Source organism: Mesoplodon densirostris, chromosome 10 (genome assembly GCF_025265405.1).
Source record: "Mesoplodon densirostris isolate mMesDen1 chromosome 10, mMesDen1 primary haplotype, whole genome shotgun sequence".
Taxonomy (NCBI): domain Eukaryota; kingdom Metazoa; phylum Chordata; class Mammalia; order Artiodactyla; family Ziphiidae; genus Mesoplodon; species Mesoplodon densirostris.
This window is the reverse complement of record NC_082670.1, coordinates 82,067,571-82,085,690: the sequence shown is the minus strand read 5'-3', so window position 1 is coordinate 82,085,690 and position 18,120 is coordinate 82,067,571. Positions and strand designations below refer to the sequence as shown.

General features: G+C 40.6%; 1 protein-coding gene across 3 annotated transcripts in view; it reads right to left on the bottom strand.

The window, feature by feature from the left end:
- The window catches only part of PTPRG (protein tyrosine phosphatase receptor type G), a 744,445-nt gene that overhangs the window by 554,628 nt on the left and 171,697 nt on the right, over positions 1–18,120 (bottom strand). For all 3 annotated transcript variants that reach the window (XM_060111286.1, XM_060111288.1, XM_060111287.1), the window contains exon 2: positions 7,357–7,461. In XM_060111286.1, coding sequence (XP_059967269.1) covers positions 7,357–7,461 — 105 coding nt within the window. The remainder of the gene's footprint in view (positions 1–7,356; positions 7,462–18,120) is intronic.

The following is an 18,120-nucleotide window of genomic DNA, read 5'->3' as shown; positions in this document are numbered from 1 at the left end:
TTTTGGTCATGGCATGTCTCAATTTTGAAGTCCTCTAACAGTGAGAAATATCTCCCTTCTTGTGTAGAATCTGTCTACACAAGAAAAACATGAGATATACATTATTAAAAGTGCAGAAAACCAAACAGGGTAAGCTAAAAAGGGGTGGGAGGAGAAGCCACCGCCTGTTTTTCCCCAAGTCTTTTAGGGGGAGGAGAGAAAACAGAGAGCTTTATAAAAATGCCTCAGAAAGGCCATATATGACAAACCCACAGCAAGCATCATAGTCAATGGTGAAAAACTGAAAGAATTTCACTAAGATCAGGAACAAGACAAAGACGTGTCCACTCTTGCCACTCTTATTTAACACAGTTTTGGAAGTCCTAGTCACGGCAATCAGAGAACAGAAAGAAATAAAAGGAATACAAATTGGAGAAGAAGTAAAACTGCCAGCATTTGCCGATGACATGATACTATATATAGAAAACCCTAAAAATGCCACCAGAACTAATCAATGAATTTGGTAAGGTCACAGGATACAAAATTAATGCACAGAAATCTCTAGCATTCCTATACACCAACAACGAAAAATCAGAAAGAGAAGTTAAGGAAACAGTCCCATATACCATCGCAACAAAAAGAATAAAATACCTAGGAATAAACCTGCCTAAGTATGCAAAAGACTTGTACTCAGAAAACTATAAAACACTGATGAAAGAAATCAAAGATGACATAAACAGATGGAGAAATATACTATGTTCTTGGATTGGAAGAATCAATATTGTGAAAATGACTATATGACCCAAAGCAATCGACAGATTCAATGCAATCCCTATCAAACTACCACTGGCATTCTTCACAGAATTAGAACAAAAAATTTTACAATTTGTATGGAAACACAAAAGACCCCGAATAGCCAAAGCAATCTTAAGAAAAAAAAATGGAGCTGGAGGAATCAGGGTCCCTGACTTCAGACTATACTACAAAGCTACAATAATCAAGACAGTATGGTACTGGCAGAAAAACAGAAATATAGATCAATGGTACAGGATAGAATGCCCAGAGATAAACCCACGCACATTTGGGCACCTAATTTATGACAAGGGAGGCAAGAACATACAACAGAGAAAGGAGAGCCTCTTCAATAAGTGGTGCTGGGAAAACTGGACAGCTACATGTAAAAGAATGAAATTAGGGGCTTCCCTGGTGGCGCAGTGGTTGAGAGTCCGCCTGCCGATGCAGGAGACACGAGTTCGTGCCCCGGTCCAGGAAGATCCCACATGCCGCGGAGCGGCTGGGCCCGTGAGCCATGGCCGCTGAGCCTGCGCGTCCGGAGCCTGTGCTCCGCGGCGGGAGAGGCCACAACAGTGAGAGGCCCACGTACCACAAAAAAAAAAAAAAAAAAAAGAATGAAATTAGAACACTACCTAACACCATACACAAAAATAAACTCCAAATGGATTAAAGACCTAAATGTAAGACCAGACACTATAAAACTCTTAGACTAGGAAAACACAAGAAAAACACACTTTGACATAAACCACAGCAAGATCTTTTTTGACCCACCTCCTAGAGTAATGGAAATAAAAACAAAAAATAAACAAATGGGACTTAAAAGCTTTTGAACAGCAAAGGAAACCATAAACAAGACAAAAAGACAACCCGCAGAATGTGAGAAAATATTTGCAAATGAAACAACAGACAAAGGATTAATCTCCAAAATATACAAACAGCTCATGGAGCTCAATATCAAAAAAACAAACAATCCAATTAAAAAATGGGCAGAAGACCTAAATAGACACTTCACCAAGGAAGACATACAGATGGCCAAGAGGCACATGAAAAGATGCTCAACATCACTAATTATTAGAGAAATGCAAATCAAAACTACAATGAGGTATCACCTCACTCCAGTCAGCATGATTATTATCAAAAAATCTAGAAACAATAAATGCTGGAAAGGGTGTGGTGAAAAGGGAACCTTCTTGCACCGTTGGTGGGAATGTAAATGGATACAATCACAGTGGAAAACAGTATGGAGGTTCCTTAAAAAACTAAAAATAGAACTACCATATGACCCAGCAATCCCACTACTGGGCATATACCCTGAGAAAACCATAATTCAAAAAGAGACATGTACCACAAGGTTCACTGCAGCACTATTTACAATAGCCAGGACATGGAACCAACCTAAATGTCCATCAACAGATGAAAGGATAAAGAAGACGTGGCACATATATACAATGGAATATTACTCAGCCATAAAAAGAAACGAAACTGAGTTATTTGTAGTGAGGTGCGTGGACCTAGAGTCTGTCATACAGATTGAAGCAAGTCAGAAAGAGAAAAACGAACACCATATTCTAACGCACATATATGGGATCTAAAAAAAAAAAAATGGTACTGATAAACCTAGTTGCAGGGCAGGAATAAAGACGTAGACATAGAGAATGGACTTGAGGACATGGGGTGGGAGGGGGAAGCTGGGGTGAAGTGAGAGTAGCATCCACATATATACACTACCATGTGTTAAATAGATAGCTAGTGGGAAGCAGCAGCATAGCACAGGGAGATCAGCTCGGTGCTTTGTGACAACCTAGAGGGGTGGGATAGGGAGGGTGGGAGGGAGGCTCAAGAGGGAGGGGATGTGGGAACATATGTATGCATATGGCTGGTTCACTTTGGTGTACAACAGAAACTGACACAGTACTGTGAAGCAATTATACTCCAATAAAGATCTATTAAAAAGCCTCAAATTTCCACTTGAACTTGCTCCAAATTTGTTTCCCATTTCCCTTTCTGGCAACAATGACCTACCTAGCATGTGTTACGTTTTGTGTAATAATTACAGAAGTTCTGGGCGAACTCCAAAATTCATGGGCTGTCATCATCTCATGTAACACAGAAAAAATATCTGTATCTTAGTCAAGAAAACTAACAGAAGAGAGAGTGTTGTAATATTCCCAATGAGATACTCTCAAAACTATTGCTTTTATTTTTTTTCTGTGTAATTCTGCATGAGACATATCAAAGGTCTTTCCCCCCTTTTCCCTATTCTTGGTATAAGGAAAATAAATCCAAAGATATAAAGCAATCTTGAAATCACACTGCTATTATTTTTTTTTTTTTTTTTTTTTTTTTTTTTTTTTTTTTGCGGTATGCGGGCCTCTCACTGTTGTGGCCTCCCCCGTTGCGGAGCACAGGCTCCGGACGCGCAGGCTCCGGACGCGCAGGCTCAGCGGCCATGGCTCACGGGCCCAGCCGCTCCGCGGCATATGGGATCCTCCCAGACCGGGGCACGAACCCGTATCCCCTGCATCGGCAGGCGGACTCTCAACCACTTGCGCCACCAGGGAGGCCCCACACTGCTATTATTAACAGTTAATAATAATAATCTTACATTTATGTTCTGCTTCATATCTCTTATGCGTGATATTTTCAAGTTGAACTCAGATATTATGAGCACTCCTTTTTAGAGTAGAAAAAACTAAGAACCAGAGAGATAACCTATCCTCAGATGAGCACAATGGGACTAAAACACCTGTCTCCAGGCTCCTCAGTAAACAGTCCTGTATCCTAAAGCTGTAGGTGTTCACAATGGCATCATTTGATAAGCCTATGAAAGTAAAGTTGTTTAGCATTTCAAATATAAATAGGATGTAGACATTATCCAAGGTGATGCAGTGAAACTGAAATAACTCGGCTAGTCCTAAAGGGATAAGTTACACTAATATCAATGAAATGCTATCATGACAATATCCTTAAAATAAGTTCTCCACAGCCCAAATACTTACGCAACTCTCAAGTGACCAGGTGGGATGCCACCAGAATAATCAGACCAGCATCATTCACCAAAAACCCACCCTGTACCCAAAGGCAACCTAATGATCAGGACACCGGACACCAGAACCCAGGGGCCCCTGGACCACCAACACCCACTCCTCTCTCCCCGTTCCACCTCCTGAAGCACATCACTCCCTCATCTTTGTCCCTCCCTGTACTTTCCAAGAGCAGGACCACCAGAATCACTATGGATGCTACCTAGAACATTTACTGGGGATATTTCAGCTCAAGGGAAATGCATGGCCAGAAAAAACAGAGACATGTTCCAAATCTCTGAAGAGTTTTGTTTATGAGTCAGGCTACCATCTGCTCAATAACCCAGGCTGTATCAGTGTGATCAGGAGTTGCAAACCTTCTCTGTAAAGGGCCAGATAATAATATTCTAGGCTTCTTGGTCAAAGGTCTATGTGGCCACTACTCAACACTGCAGTCGTAACATGAAAGTAGCCATCAACAAGTGCCAAATGTGGTTGTGTTCCAATAAAACTTTACTCACAAAAACAGCTGTTGGTTTGTAGTCTGCCAAGCCCTGACCTTAAGGATAGTTTTTGCTTAACCTTCATTCCCACATCTCAAATGGGCAATTCTTGTGAATTATGGCTGACAGAATTTAGCTAGTTAGCTCGACCTAGGGATCACCCACTGTCAATCATAGCACCCAACTGAGAATTCCAATAACAACAATATCAACAGTAGCAAAAGTACTAATAGTGTCAAAAACAGCAAGAAGTAATATTAGGTACATTATACCAGGGATTTGTTAAATTTTTCACACACATCCTCTCATTTCATTCCCATTAACATCTCTATGAGGGAAGTTCTATTAATTATTCCTATTTCAAAGATGGGGAGACTGAGGCTCCAAGCAGGTAAATGCCCTCCCAACATCATAAAGATATTAAGAGATAAGCCTTACATTTGGACCATAGTCTATGTGACTTTAAAATTCACACTCTCACATATAATACCTCCCAACGCACCAATGCCTTTATCTTAGGAGGAACTAAGACAAACTTGTGAATTAGAGTCATGAGATTAAAATCTGGACCATTAAATCAATCTTTCAGAAGTGGCCTGCTTCACCTCCGCTAAATCTAAAACCATTCCCCTCTGCAAATAATGACCTTTCTTTTGGCAGTCCAACTTTCCAAGCAACATTTATACCTAGAGGTAATACCTGCAGTTCCTAGTTCACCATCCGGTACACTGTGGTTTTAAGGCCCTTGTCTGAAGTACCAAAGGTGACAGGCAACAACTCTTACTCCTTCCTGCCCTTTCTTTATCTATTTGCCAAATGCTAAGGAGTGTCTCTAAAGGATCCCAAGTGTTCTTGACATGAGAACCAATATTTCACTACTTTGCTGAAAATAACCACGGATACCATGGAATTTTCAGGAAGGTGTTTAAAGTATAGGACTATAAACCATCAATTGATACCTCTCTCATTCTTTTCTTCTTTTATTTTTATTTTTTCCATTACACCTAGCAAGTTACTCCACTGGTTCTTCCAAGCCAGTCTATAGCCTTCTGGGGGATTCTTCAAATGACTGTCTTCTCCTGATTCCAGAAAAAAAAAACAACAACTAAAACAGAGGTTGACAAACTATGGCCTGTGGACCCTATCTAACCGGCCGCCAATTTTAGTACAACCTGAAAAGAATGGTTTCTCTATTTTTAAATGGTTGAGGGAAAAAAAAAGTCTAAAATATAAGATTTCCTGACACATGAAAATTATAATAAATTCAAATTTCATTGTTCATAAATCAGTTTTTATCAGAACACAGACAGTTCGTCCATCTACCTATGGCTGCTTTTGCACTATAAGGCAGACTTGAGTAGCTGCAACAGAGACCATATGCCCTGCAAAGCCCAAGATATTTACTACTGGGATCTTTATAGAAGAGCACGCCAACCTGCTGAAGATGAACTAGTAGCCCTTCTACCAACAGAAACAGTTCCCAAATCCAGACACAATGCATTCCAGAAATACAAAATGGAGACTCATTAAGTCCACCAGAGTTAAGAATATCAACAAATGCTCCATCCTAAAGACTGCACTAATTATGTCCATTCTTAACTAAGTAATGGGAACAATTTTGGGCCCTTCACTCCTTCACTGTCATTTGCAATTGTAGATGCTGAAGGGATATAACTTCCAATTTCCCAACAGCATTATTATTCGAAATTGATGAACTGTAAATAGCAGGCCACTTTATGCTCTTCCTAACTGATATCAGAGCCACAGAGTACAAAACGATAAATTTTCTTTGGGTTTCTTGGCAAGAAGCTATATATATGTAATTTCGGCCTTCATCTCCCAATTTCCTTCATTTATCAGAAATGGTGACAAAACGGCTCTAATTAGATAATTCTAATCACAAGGAACAGGGTGTGATGGAAGACTTCAGAATCACTATCTGTTCCTTGCAAAACAAAACAGATAGACTATTCTCCCTGTAGGGGCAGGAGATTTATCAATAGACAAAAGGATGCAAAAAGCCAATAGATAAGGTGTAATTAAAGATCAGGCCTATAAATTTTACACTGACATGAATTTAACAGGATTTGCAGGTGGAAACTCAGGGTTTAAAACCAGAGTAGCATTATGAAAATAATACCTTTCAGTTCTGCATGCAACATTGCATAATGCACAGATTTATTATTAAGACTAATACTCCATGCCTCCAAGCACTTTCATACAAAAATTTGAATTATTCAGTGCTAGAGTGATTTCCAAAGTGGTCTGTCTTCCTCAAGCATTCCTCCTTAATTAGCTGCACTACATTTTCCATGTATTTTTGTGCATCAAAATCTCTTTTAGAAATAACAATCCACCTATCTTATTTTTGATAGTTGTTAGAAGCATAAGCCAGAAAGGCCTATATATTCTTGCAGATCTTCTTTTTGTTGTTGTTGTTGTTTTGCCCCTTCAAATGTAAGAAAATTATTTCCAATGTAGCATTCAACATAGTTTTAACAATGCTCTCTCTCTTCACTGGCTCAAAGGAGAAATGTGAAAAAAAAAATGAAACAAACTACAGAAACACCGTAGAGGGCTGAAATACATTCAACTAAGAAGATTTGATTTGAAAATAAAGTTGCGTTTCTTAGATTAAAGCATAATAGGTCATTTTGATACATAACGCGCTGTAATATTTAGCAGCTATTTAGCAGCTGAAGACTAGGCTTATATTTTCTGCTCTCTGAAATCACAGCCACTGGGAAGAGACAAGAAAAGGCCGCGCGTCTTTCGGAAAATTACAAGTTTGGTACAATAATTCATTAACAAGTAAAGTTCAGAAATAAATGCAAATTGAGGGGAAAACAGCAGGTTGAGAAAACAGGTGGGAGAGATAAATTAAGGTACTTATCACCTTGAGGAAAAACAGGCTTGAATATTTCAACTTTTAGTGAACTACAGAAGGTTTGAACAAACAGAAATCAGGCGTGAGAGTGATTAAAAGTGTGCTTTCGAGTGAATTTAATGGGATGTGAACTGGCCTGTATGATCGCGGTGGGAACCAGTCAACTCACCCGAGTAGGCCCAGTACGGGTCGCCGGAAGCCTTGCGCCTGCGGATCTGCGCCGAACTGCCCTGTCTGTTCTCGTGCAGGGCCCCCATGTAGCCTTCTGTCAACGCTGCAAGACAGGAGAGCCGCGGTGAGTCAAAATCATCACCCCGCTGGACACAGGAGGGGTGTCAAACGCACACAGCCCAGTGACCACCTAGAAGCACAGACCTTGGGGGTAACTGAACAGAACCTCCTGATTTTACAGAAAAACAACTACAGGAGAACCTAGAGAGATTACCAGGATTATTATTAATACTAATAATAGCTTACAATGAGCCTTCTCTCTGTGCCATGAACTCAAGATGCACTAAACAGTTTACATACATTATCTTATATAATTCCCAACGAACCACCAGGCAGTAGATACAATGTCTCAATAATGGGTCCATTCAGATAAGCAAACTGAAGCTTAGAATAGTTGAGTAACTTAGGCTTGCCCAAGGTCATACAACTGTAGGCCTAGAACCTACGGTTCTGGTTCCAACTATATACATAAGCCTATGTCCTAGGTGCACAGGGCCTCTAGCCTTATTTGATCTTCATCGAGCAAGGGGTCATTCCATCTCTTTTACAGATGGAGGAATGAAGGCTCAGAGACACTAAGTAACCAGTCCCAGGTCACACAGCTGAGTATGCAGCAGATCAAGGAACCGAATGCAAGCATGCCTGCCACAAATCTCAGGCCTCTGCCATCCAAACACAGCACGGTCTGAGGCCTGGAAGGCACCCCACGGTGTGAACCAGTCCTCCACATACTTTGGACCCCAGATAGTCACCTGTTACATCTGAAGATATGAAGCTTGAAACCCTCCAAGGCCAGCAATGTTCAGAAAAGAAACACTACTTAATGATGTATTTCTTTGAAAACGCAGAATGAATCCAATCTCCTACCCCAATATGGAGAGCTTCCATCTGCCTGCTACAGTGTTCAAAGCCCTCCGCTCCCAGCTACTTCATGGATGCAAATTTCTTTTGTGGTGAGCCCACACCTGAATGCACTGATGTGTAAGAAGACAAGTATCACAGGTGCCCAGAATCCAAAATGAATTGGAACTGCACTTCAAACAATACATCCCAGCTGTCTGTGTTAATATTTAAATGCACCCCAACAAAATCAAGTGTGCCTTTGAAAAGCAAGAAAAATGGTTAGAGGAACTGTATATTCATATTCAGTTTAAGACTAAGATGGCACCAGGAAAGCACAATACATTATTCCAAATTAGTCAGAGTAGTGATAATAATCACCTCACCATGATGGCATTAGCTTTGCTGACAACGTGATGGGTCATGAAGAAAAATTAGGAAACATGTAAAGTACTTTATGCTTGCACGTTAATTGCAAAGACTGGCTTTAAAAGAGACAATGCTTGAACAAAGCTCCTCCACAGAGATGAGCCCTTTAGAGGGAAATAGGAATCTTGTAAAATCCAAACACACATTACCAAAGTAAACCTGGTGTCATCTATGCATGCTCTTTGGTCCTGAATGACGAAGTCAAAACCTAAGTTACTAACCATTTTTAAAGTAAGATGAAGGTTTAGATACATATGGTCCAATTCATCCTATACTCTTGCAGATGAGCCATTCAGAGCCTCAGGAAGTTGACCATTCTAAGCTTCTACGGATCAAAAATAAAATTTCCCATCTCCTAGTCTCCTAATCTATTTTTCCCTCCACTAAAGCATACTAAATAAACAATTGCTCAGCTTCCTTGTCTGTTCACAGTAACTTGTGTTACCTTCATAATGATCCTATGAGGCTGGTATTTTTAACTCCATTTTACAGACAAGGAAACTGAGGCTCAACCACATACCCACTAAAAAGTTTCCTAATTGTTCGACTGATTTATTTTCTATGCATATGGGAAACATCTTATGTACCTGTCTTCTATGCTTCTTAGAGCTAATTCACTCTGAATAATCACTCACAAATCAAGACAATGAGTAAAAAAAACTGTGTCCCCATTCCCACACATACCACTGGGGCCAGGGACACAGTTTACAGTGATTCGCCGGCTTAAGTCAAACAAGGCCCACCCTTGGACCTGGCAAGGATGGGGGCAACATGACGTGGTTGTCCAATCCATGACTCGTGACCTAGCAGGTGGAGTGGGTGTGATGATTACCAAAACAGAGACTTGGCAACAAATTTCCACTATGTTATCAGGCATTTAAAAAGCACTACACACCCAGAGCTGAAAAAGGTGCTCTGCCAATAGTAGCTGGTGTTGTCCTTATACCAATCTCATGAGGCTGGTATGTTTAGCCCCAGCGACACATATGTTTGGGAATGGAGACACCAGCCAATCAGAGAGATTCTTCTCTCTCTTGCTGAAGGTGTTATGACATGACCTGGAAGCTTCAAGGGGATGGTTGAGGGTCAAGCAGGGGATCAGTAGAGGCGCTCAAAAATGGAACCAAGCAGGACTTCCGTGGCGGTTTAGTGGTAAAGAATCCGCCTTACAATGCGGGGGACGCAGGCTCGATCGCTGGTCATGGGACTAGAATCCCACATGCCGCAGGGAAACTGAGCCCTTGTGCCACAACTACTGAGCTCGCACACCTCAACTAGAGAGAGAAAACCCACATGCTACAATGAGAGAGAAGCTCACACACCACAAGGAAAGATCCTGCATGCCGCAACAAAGATCCTGCACGGGTGCCGCAGCTAAGACCTGACACGACCAAAAATAAATTAAATAAATAAATAAATAAATAAATAAATAATCTTTAAATAAAACAAAAAAATGGAACCAAGCCAGAGAAAGCAGAATCTATGGATCAATTCTGTTGACAAAATTGAAGCTCAGGATAAACCTAATTTGAAACCAACCCTCTAGAAGGCTTTAGAGTTACATGAACCAATCACTTACCAAAGCTCACTTTTCCCCCAGTGACACTCATGTGACCTTGGTGACCTTCAAACAAGTCACTTCAACACCTAATCATCAATTTTTCCATGCACAAAAGGCCATTGTTGGACTAGAGCTCTGACTCTCGACCCTGGCTGCTTTAAAAACAAGACAAAAAACAAAACAAACAAAAACCCTATGCCCTGGACCCTACCTCCAGAGATTCCACTTTAATTGGTCTGGGGTGGGACCAAGATATCAGCCCTTTTTTTAAAACGTTCTCCAGGTGATTCTATTTTGCAGCCAGAGATAAGAACCACCAACTTCCCTGCTGAGCTAGACCTGAGGCCCTGCTATCTGTGACACTATTAACTTACCCTCACAGCCTGTGACTTGACAGGCTAAGCCTGTCTTAATTCTAGTAAAGACCTGGCCACCGAAATGAATAGCCTGCTGCCTAAATCACACCAGTGTGGCGCTGACCTGAGCAATTAGACAAGCAACTCTAAACTGAACCAGAGTTCCAGCCAGATTCGGCTCACAAACAAATGAACCAGGTATAAAAGTAAAGAAGGAATGAGGATATTCATTTATACTCTTTACAGAAGATCACACTAGAATCACAGTCTCCGTCACCAGTCCCCTCTTCTTTTTTTTTTCCTGAAAGGGAAGTGCCTTTTATTTCTCAGAACTTTTGAGAATATTAGGGTGCAGCAAAGGAGGACAAAGCCCGCCAGCAGCTGCATCACCCATCCTGCTGGGAATGCAAAGCCACGGAGTCCAGAGCTTCATCAGGTAAGTGTGAAAATGTCCAAGTACTTAGAAGTAGACCCTAATCGCAACAGTCTTTAACCGGACTGGATACAGGCTATAGGTTTTAGGGTCCCACACACGTCACCTCTCCAAACCCACTAACCCATTAATGAAAAAGCAAGTCTACAAAGATATATCCAACTCAAGAAACGAGGGAGGGACACATCAGAAGGTCCGCCCCTGACACTGCAAAGTAATGGAATCCATACCCCAAAGCACAGATACTTTCCCAGCCATACGTCACACTGCGGTGTAAGGCATCTGCACTGAGCAGTGGAACTGCCTGTCTGAAGGGGGTTCACTTGGGCCAAATGTGAGAGGTGTGGCTTTGCTGTATAAAGACCGACAGACTAGAAGTGACAGAGGGGGCAGGGCCGTCCCAAGGAAGGTGGGTTAATGCCCTCATCATCACACTCCCCAGAGTATTGAGGAACAATGTGGGTTGTACCCAGCGAGGTGAGAATGGGCAGGAAAACCTGCATCTGAAGGGCATGCTGCATGGCCTATGAAGGGCTCTAAGCTCCCTGAGACAAGGAGCTCTCAGCCTACCTCCCATGATGGAGCTTGGCATATGGTGTGTATTCAGTAATGAGTGAGTGAATAAATATATGAGCACCAGAAAGGCTCACGGTGCCTGCGTTGGAGGCTAGAGTACGTGTGTGTGTGTGTGTTGGTGTGTGTGTGTGTTGGTGTGTGCTTATATGAGCCATAAGCAAAAACACAATCTTCTCCTCTACTGTCTCGCTTTATAAACACCACTCTCCTATCAGAAACAGCAAACATCTAAAACGTGAAGCTGGAAGGAACTAGCTTGAGTATCTAATAAGCAATTCTTTAGGAATCAACTCAGAAATGAACCAGGTAGCAAAGGACTTCATCACTCCAGCACCAGATCTCTCTTTTTAACACATCAACTATTCATTAAAGATAACTATATTTAGTTTTCCCTTTTATTCCATCTATGTCAGTAGTGTGTGAGTTCTTTTTTCCCAAATGAGAACATAGGGCTTCCCTGGTGGCGCAGTGGTTGGGAGTCCGCCTGCCGATGCAGGGGACACAGGTTCGTGCCCCGTTCCGGGAAGATCCCACATGCCGTGGAGCGGCTGGGCCCGTGAGCCATGGCCGCTGGGCCTGCGCGTCCGGAGCCTGTGCTCCTCAACGGGAGAGGCCACAACAGTGAGAGGCCCACATACCGCCAAAAAAAAAAAAAAAAAACCCAAAAAAAAAAAAAAAAAAAAAACCAAATGAGAACATAATCATGTATTACTGGCACCTGCATGATTGAAAACAAAGTTTCAAGTCCCTTCTTCAAATGTGTTTTGATCATATGACAAACTATTTCCTAAAAGCAACTTTTAAAAATTATTACTTGAACAGCAGTCAAAAATTGTATATGGAGTATATTAAGCAACGTAATGTCTCATTGGCAAGGAGCAGAGATTTGCAAAAAGAAACAATCTGTGGTTCCCAAGTAAAGATACAGACTCAGCACACCAAATTCAATCAATTTTAATATTCTTCATACTCTTCTAAACTCCAATGGCCACCTAACGGCGGCATGGCAATGATATGGTGAGGCTGTGAATCATGCTATTGATTTTCAGTATCTTCTGTACAGAAAATTAAATTATGCAAATGCATGCCTTTGCGGATCCTTACCTTCATGTCAAATTGCTTACTTGCTTATGTCAGCAGCTTAATTACACAATTAAAAATGGTGCATGCTTATGAAAATACGTAGTTTCACTCCTCAGGACAGAAAGTGTAACCTGCCTGTGGTTATCACGTGACTACCAAGAGGGAAGAGTTGGTGTTATGCAAACATACATTCCGTATTCTCCCAAGTTCTGTAGCACCAAGCGGGCTACGGTTTATGGAGCTGAAGTCAGCTGACAGCGGAAAGCTCAGGAGGGCTTTCAGTGGTTTACAATGTTTCAAGGAATTGGGTTTGCAGTGATGTAACAAGTGTAGAAGACAGAAAGGATGCCCAACTATATACTGCCATACACTCCTCTTCAAAGAGGCTGTCTCTAGGGAAACTTTAACCAAACCACGCACATGGCTAACAAACCTGGACATGAGGAATATCAAACCTGGGTAGCCTACAAGGGTGTGGATAGTATAAAAATAATATGATTTTCTAAAGGGAAAACCCAGCTACACCCATCACCCAGGAGAATGTGTCTCTCAATGTCGACAGTACAAAAGTAGAGATTTCAAAACCAGTAGCATTAACTAGCCAATGATTCCCACAGCTCACTCAGCAGTAGGAATCTTAAGTAGGTTACTATGCAGAAAGCTGACTGAGTGACAGGTCTTTTCATCAGGGAGTCTTCAGAAACTATATCACCTCTCAGAACTTGTACGGAGACTACCTCATTTCCAGCCTGAAGCGAAAAAGATAATAACATTTCCAGGCCCAAAGGCCCAATCCTTTCCTACAAAAATATCCTAAGAGCTACCTACCCCAGAAGATATCAACAAAACTGTTTCCTATGTGCATGATTTAATTTCCCAGAGCCATCAGACAGAGTTGATAACAATAAATGTTTTTATTCTGGGAATATAAAAGCAGATGTGTATCCCATCTGCCTTAACTATATCTTCAGGAGGCTTTGGTATAATTCTTACTCTCAGTGTTTTACAGAAATTTTGACTTGAGGAGGAAAAAGAGTTTCAAGCTGTGTTAACTCTTCTGTGTTAACGTAACAGGCTGAATATTTTTCATACAAAGAGACTAGCTCCTCTAAACACTACATCAAATCACATTCTTGACATAGATGTCTTTTCTTGGGTTTTATGGTCAGAGAGAAGGGTCACTGTATCTGCATGAGATTAAAAATAAACATATTTACATATTGATAAAGAATATTTTTCTTCCAAAATTGCAAACGTGTAAATTGAAATTACAGAGTACAACTAACGTCTTAACTGTTTTTGACAAAAGTGGTCCATTGACACATGCATTTGTATATCTGAAAATGAAAGGAAGTCAGAGGTGCCTACAAAGAAAGGAAAACTGTGGCCACCAAGCGTTTCAAAATACCCATGGCGTTCCTCCACATTACTGTTTCATCTTAACCATATTGAACCAGCAGTGTCCATGTGATCATAGCAATGTTATGGTCTCCTATAGGGGAGTGTGATTATATGACAGAAGTTATGTAAAGGTGAAACCAGAGTCCATTTATAATGAGAACAGCCCCAAATGCCATCTAAAACAAAGTCCCATATCTTGTACCCAAAGCAAAATAATGTAGTGACACTTGAGGGTATTTCCACTTAACTATATGTCCAATTCTAGGTCATTCCAAAGGACTCAGAAGCCCGGGAGAACTGGTCAGCTTCCATCCAAAACTGAAAACATCAGAACAAAGAAATTCTGGCTCCCCAGTGCCAGAATGAAAATTACTTTAGGATGATGGATGGATGGCTCTCATACAAAGAGTCCTAGTTCTCTGCCAGAGTTACTGCCAAAAATAAGCCCACTAAAAATAAGTAACAGGCCCTCACATTTTCAAATTCAGAATGCGTATTTCCAGAATGGCAGACAAGCAGTTAAGCAGGCTGTTTGTATTTATTATAACTGCTCATACAACAAACAAATTAAAGATCCCTCAAGGATGGTGAAATCTCTCTATCAAGTATAATTTTCTCTAAATTTTAAAGAGCATTTAAGAACATTAAATCCCACACAACAGCCTAAAATGAATAAATCTTTATCTTTTTTATGACTACAATAGGCAAAATTATCAAATTATAGTTAAAGTAATTAAATATTCCATCAGTCTCTCATCTCCTTTGTGCCTGTATTTCAATTAATTGTAGTAAAATGTACTTAGTGAGTGTCCCAAAAAGTAAATCAAGAAGTGCATTCCTTTGTAACTACTGCATTACAAATGGTCCCTCTGGTTGTTTGTGATACTGAGCTAAGCTCAAATACAATAGATTATATTACACTAGATTACCTATTTTATCCCATTCAAATGTACCTATTGTTCTAACTACAAAAAAAGTATTTTTCATCATCCAAAGTGATAAAGAGACCTAACAGACAGCCATGACTTTTTTTTTTTTTTTTTTAAGTAAAGTAGATTACTAAAACTAACAGGCAGTTCAAGGGAAAAAAAGGAATCACACAGCAATGTAATATCCTAGGGGGACAAAGAACACATTTTTTACAGGCTTGTAAAAATTACTGAAGTCAGGTAGTGAAGCAAAATAATGAACTTCTATTTGTTATTTTACTCTAAAATAACACTGATAACAAAAGGCAGAATCTTTTTTTTTTTTTTTTAAATCAGACAGGGCTAAAAGGGACAAAAAATTAGAGCGATTCATCTGCTATCAACTATATCATAGTTTAAAAACTTCAGAAATAAAAAAAAAAAAAAAAAAAAAAACTTCAGAAATAAAAAACACGCTTCCCAACAGGTCCGAGAAAGGGTACACTTGAACAAATGATTTATGTGGAGGCTCATTATACATTTGTGATGAAAATCTGAAAAATATCACAGTTCACTCTTTCTCAGAGGCACCCTCCTAAAAAAGAACTGGACTGCTGATATCAAACATCATATAGAAATAACTCAACCAACCCTTCCAATCCATTTTAATCTGTTTGGTTCTCAAAGAATCAAGTCTCTTGGTTCTGTAAGATTCCTGGGAAAATAAGGATTAAGCATAGATGGTGTTTTAGCGATATCCACTGCCACAGATCTGTACTTCCAATTTTACAACTGTGCCATCTCTTTGAATCCTTCGTGATCAACAGAACAGGTAAATTCAGATTCGCCATTACAACTGGTGGCCACCAAGCTGAATACAGCCATGGACCCAGATGTCTTGTTTCACCCATTGTATGTGTTTGCATGCGTGTGTGTTTAATTAGTTGTCAACTTGAGAAAATCCAAGAAAGAACTCCAATATCTGTATTTTTTAATGAGAAATATGAACTTTGTTCTCAAATAGCACCAATATGTTATGTGAATAGAGACTAGCTCTTTAGAGAAGAATCATGACCCTGCCCATGTCAAGTCCCTTTCTTATCTAGTTCCTATGGCCATTTGGGTTTGCCACCTACGGCTTGGCCCAATAACAGATTATTTACTAACTCAATCTTTGCCTATGAGGAAGGTATTATTAAAAGTACTATCAATACAGTGGCTCATATACTTCTTCCAATAATCTTGTGGCTTAGGTACAATTATTCAGAAAAGGCATGTAACTTGCCTAAGAACACACAGCCCTGAACCAGATATTCCTCTCAAGCCTGTACAGCTGACACTATACTACAACTATTCTTCACAAAATCGAATTTTAGGAATCATAGAAATATCTGTGAGTTAACAGTTACTCCACCTGCTGAAAAGTAAATAAACGTCACAAGTGAAAAACAGTTTCTCCATGGGCCTTCAAAAACTAAAAACCGGGGCTTCCCTGGTGGCGCAGTGGTTGAGAGTCCGCCTGCCGATGCAGGGGACGCGGGTTCGTGCCCCGGTCCGGGAAGATCCCACATGCCACGGAGTGGCTAGGCCCGTGATCCATGGCCGCTGAGCCTGGGCGTCCGGAGCCTGTGCTCCGCAACGGGAGAGGCCACAACAGTGAGAGGCCCACGTACCGCAAAAAAAAAACCCAAAAACTAAAAACCTAACAGTTTCAAAAGGAAGAAGCTGTCTAAGCCACTCTTCCCACCACTATTGCCAATTGTCTGAGATAAAATCTAGTTCTGACAGTACTAACAGAAAAATGTAGAGGGATTTTTCTAATATGATGTTGAGAATATCCAACTACAATTATACAAACACTGGTTATTTGTCTATAAAAAGAAAGTCACTCATATAAAAGCAGAAATAAATATTAAGTTACAACTTGAATTAGGGAAACAAAGTGATACATTGATTAACAAATTTTCTTCATTTTTTCTCATTTAAAATATATAACTATAAATGCCTGATACATTTTTATCCCTGAGAAGAATAAACTTTATAACTTGGGCCTTTTATATAGCTGAGTTATACATACACATATAGTCCCTGTGAAACACTGAATGAACAATATTCAACAAAATGGGCATTTTTCATAGAATGAAAAGAAACGGGAAAAGAAAACTCTATTTAAATGTTGGGTGCCCATTTCAAAACTATGGCACATCTACAAACCCTAGCAAAATGTGCCATGATGCACATTTCCAGAACGTGGAGAGAGCAAGCTTCATAGTGACAAAAATACTCACCAAGCTAGTACCCAACTACCCAAGTAGATGGTAGAAAACACACTGAGGCACAAGCCCTAAGCTCTGGGTTTAGGGATCACATACAGAGGGCATTCCAACCATGACACCCCTTGCTCAAGACACCAGACACCAGTCACAGTGTGGATAGACACAAATGGCTAGTTAACCCAGGAACCTGTGACCTCTGGGGCCACGTTAAAGACACCATGTCATTCCTGGTCAGCGAGCCACTCCGTGGCCTCTAGCTGTCTATGCGTGCACTGCTAGGCAACAAAGTTCCCACTCTACCTCCACACTAACTATCTGTTTAAGTAGTTCCTAACTCCTTCTGGCCAAAAGGAGAATCTCTAGGGAATTTGGTAAGATTTAGGCAAATATTCCTGGTCTCTCCAAGGCAGGATACTAGTACACTAAGACATTCAACAGCACATACCATACCCCGCATTACTCCTGCCATCTCTGACCTTTCTTTCCGCTAGCAGGTCAATCAATCCATACATAAATTATAATTTGTCTACGCAGTGAAACAAATACGAAAATTAAATGAAACAAGCATGATACAGTAAGGAAAAATAGAAATAGGGAAGGAAGGTAGAGAGATTAATCAGGGAAGTAGGTATCATTTTAGTTGAAGATATTGATGCACAGAATGGAAGGACAGAGGTCAAGACAGGGGAAAAGCATGTATGAGGATGTTGAGGCGGGAAAGAAGGTGGCATAAGGAGGTCAGGCTGGCTGAAGCTTGGTGAGCTGGTGGGGGGAGAAGAAGGAGGTTGAAGAAGAACAAGTGCAACATCCTACAGGATGAGCTTTGAATGAGCTTGAGA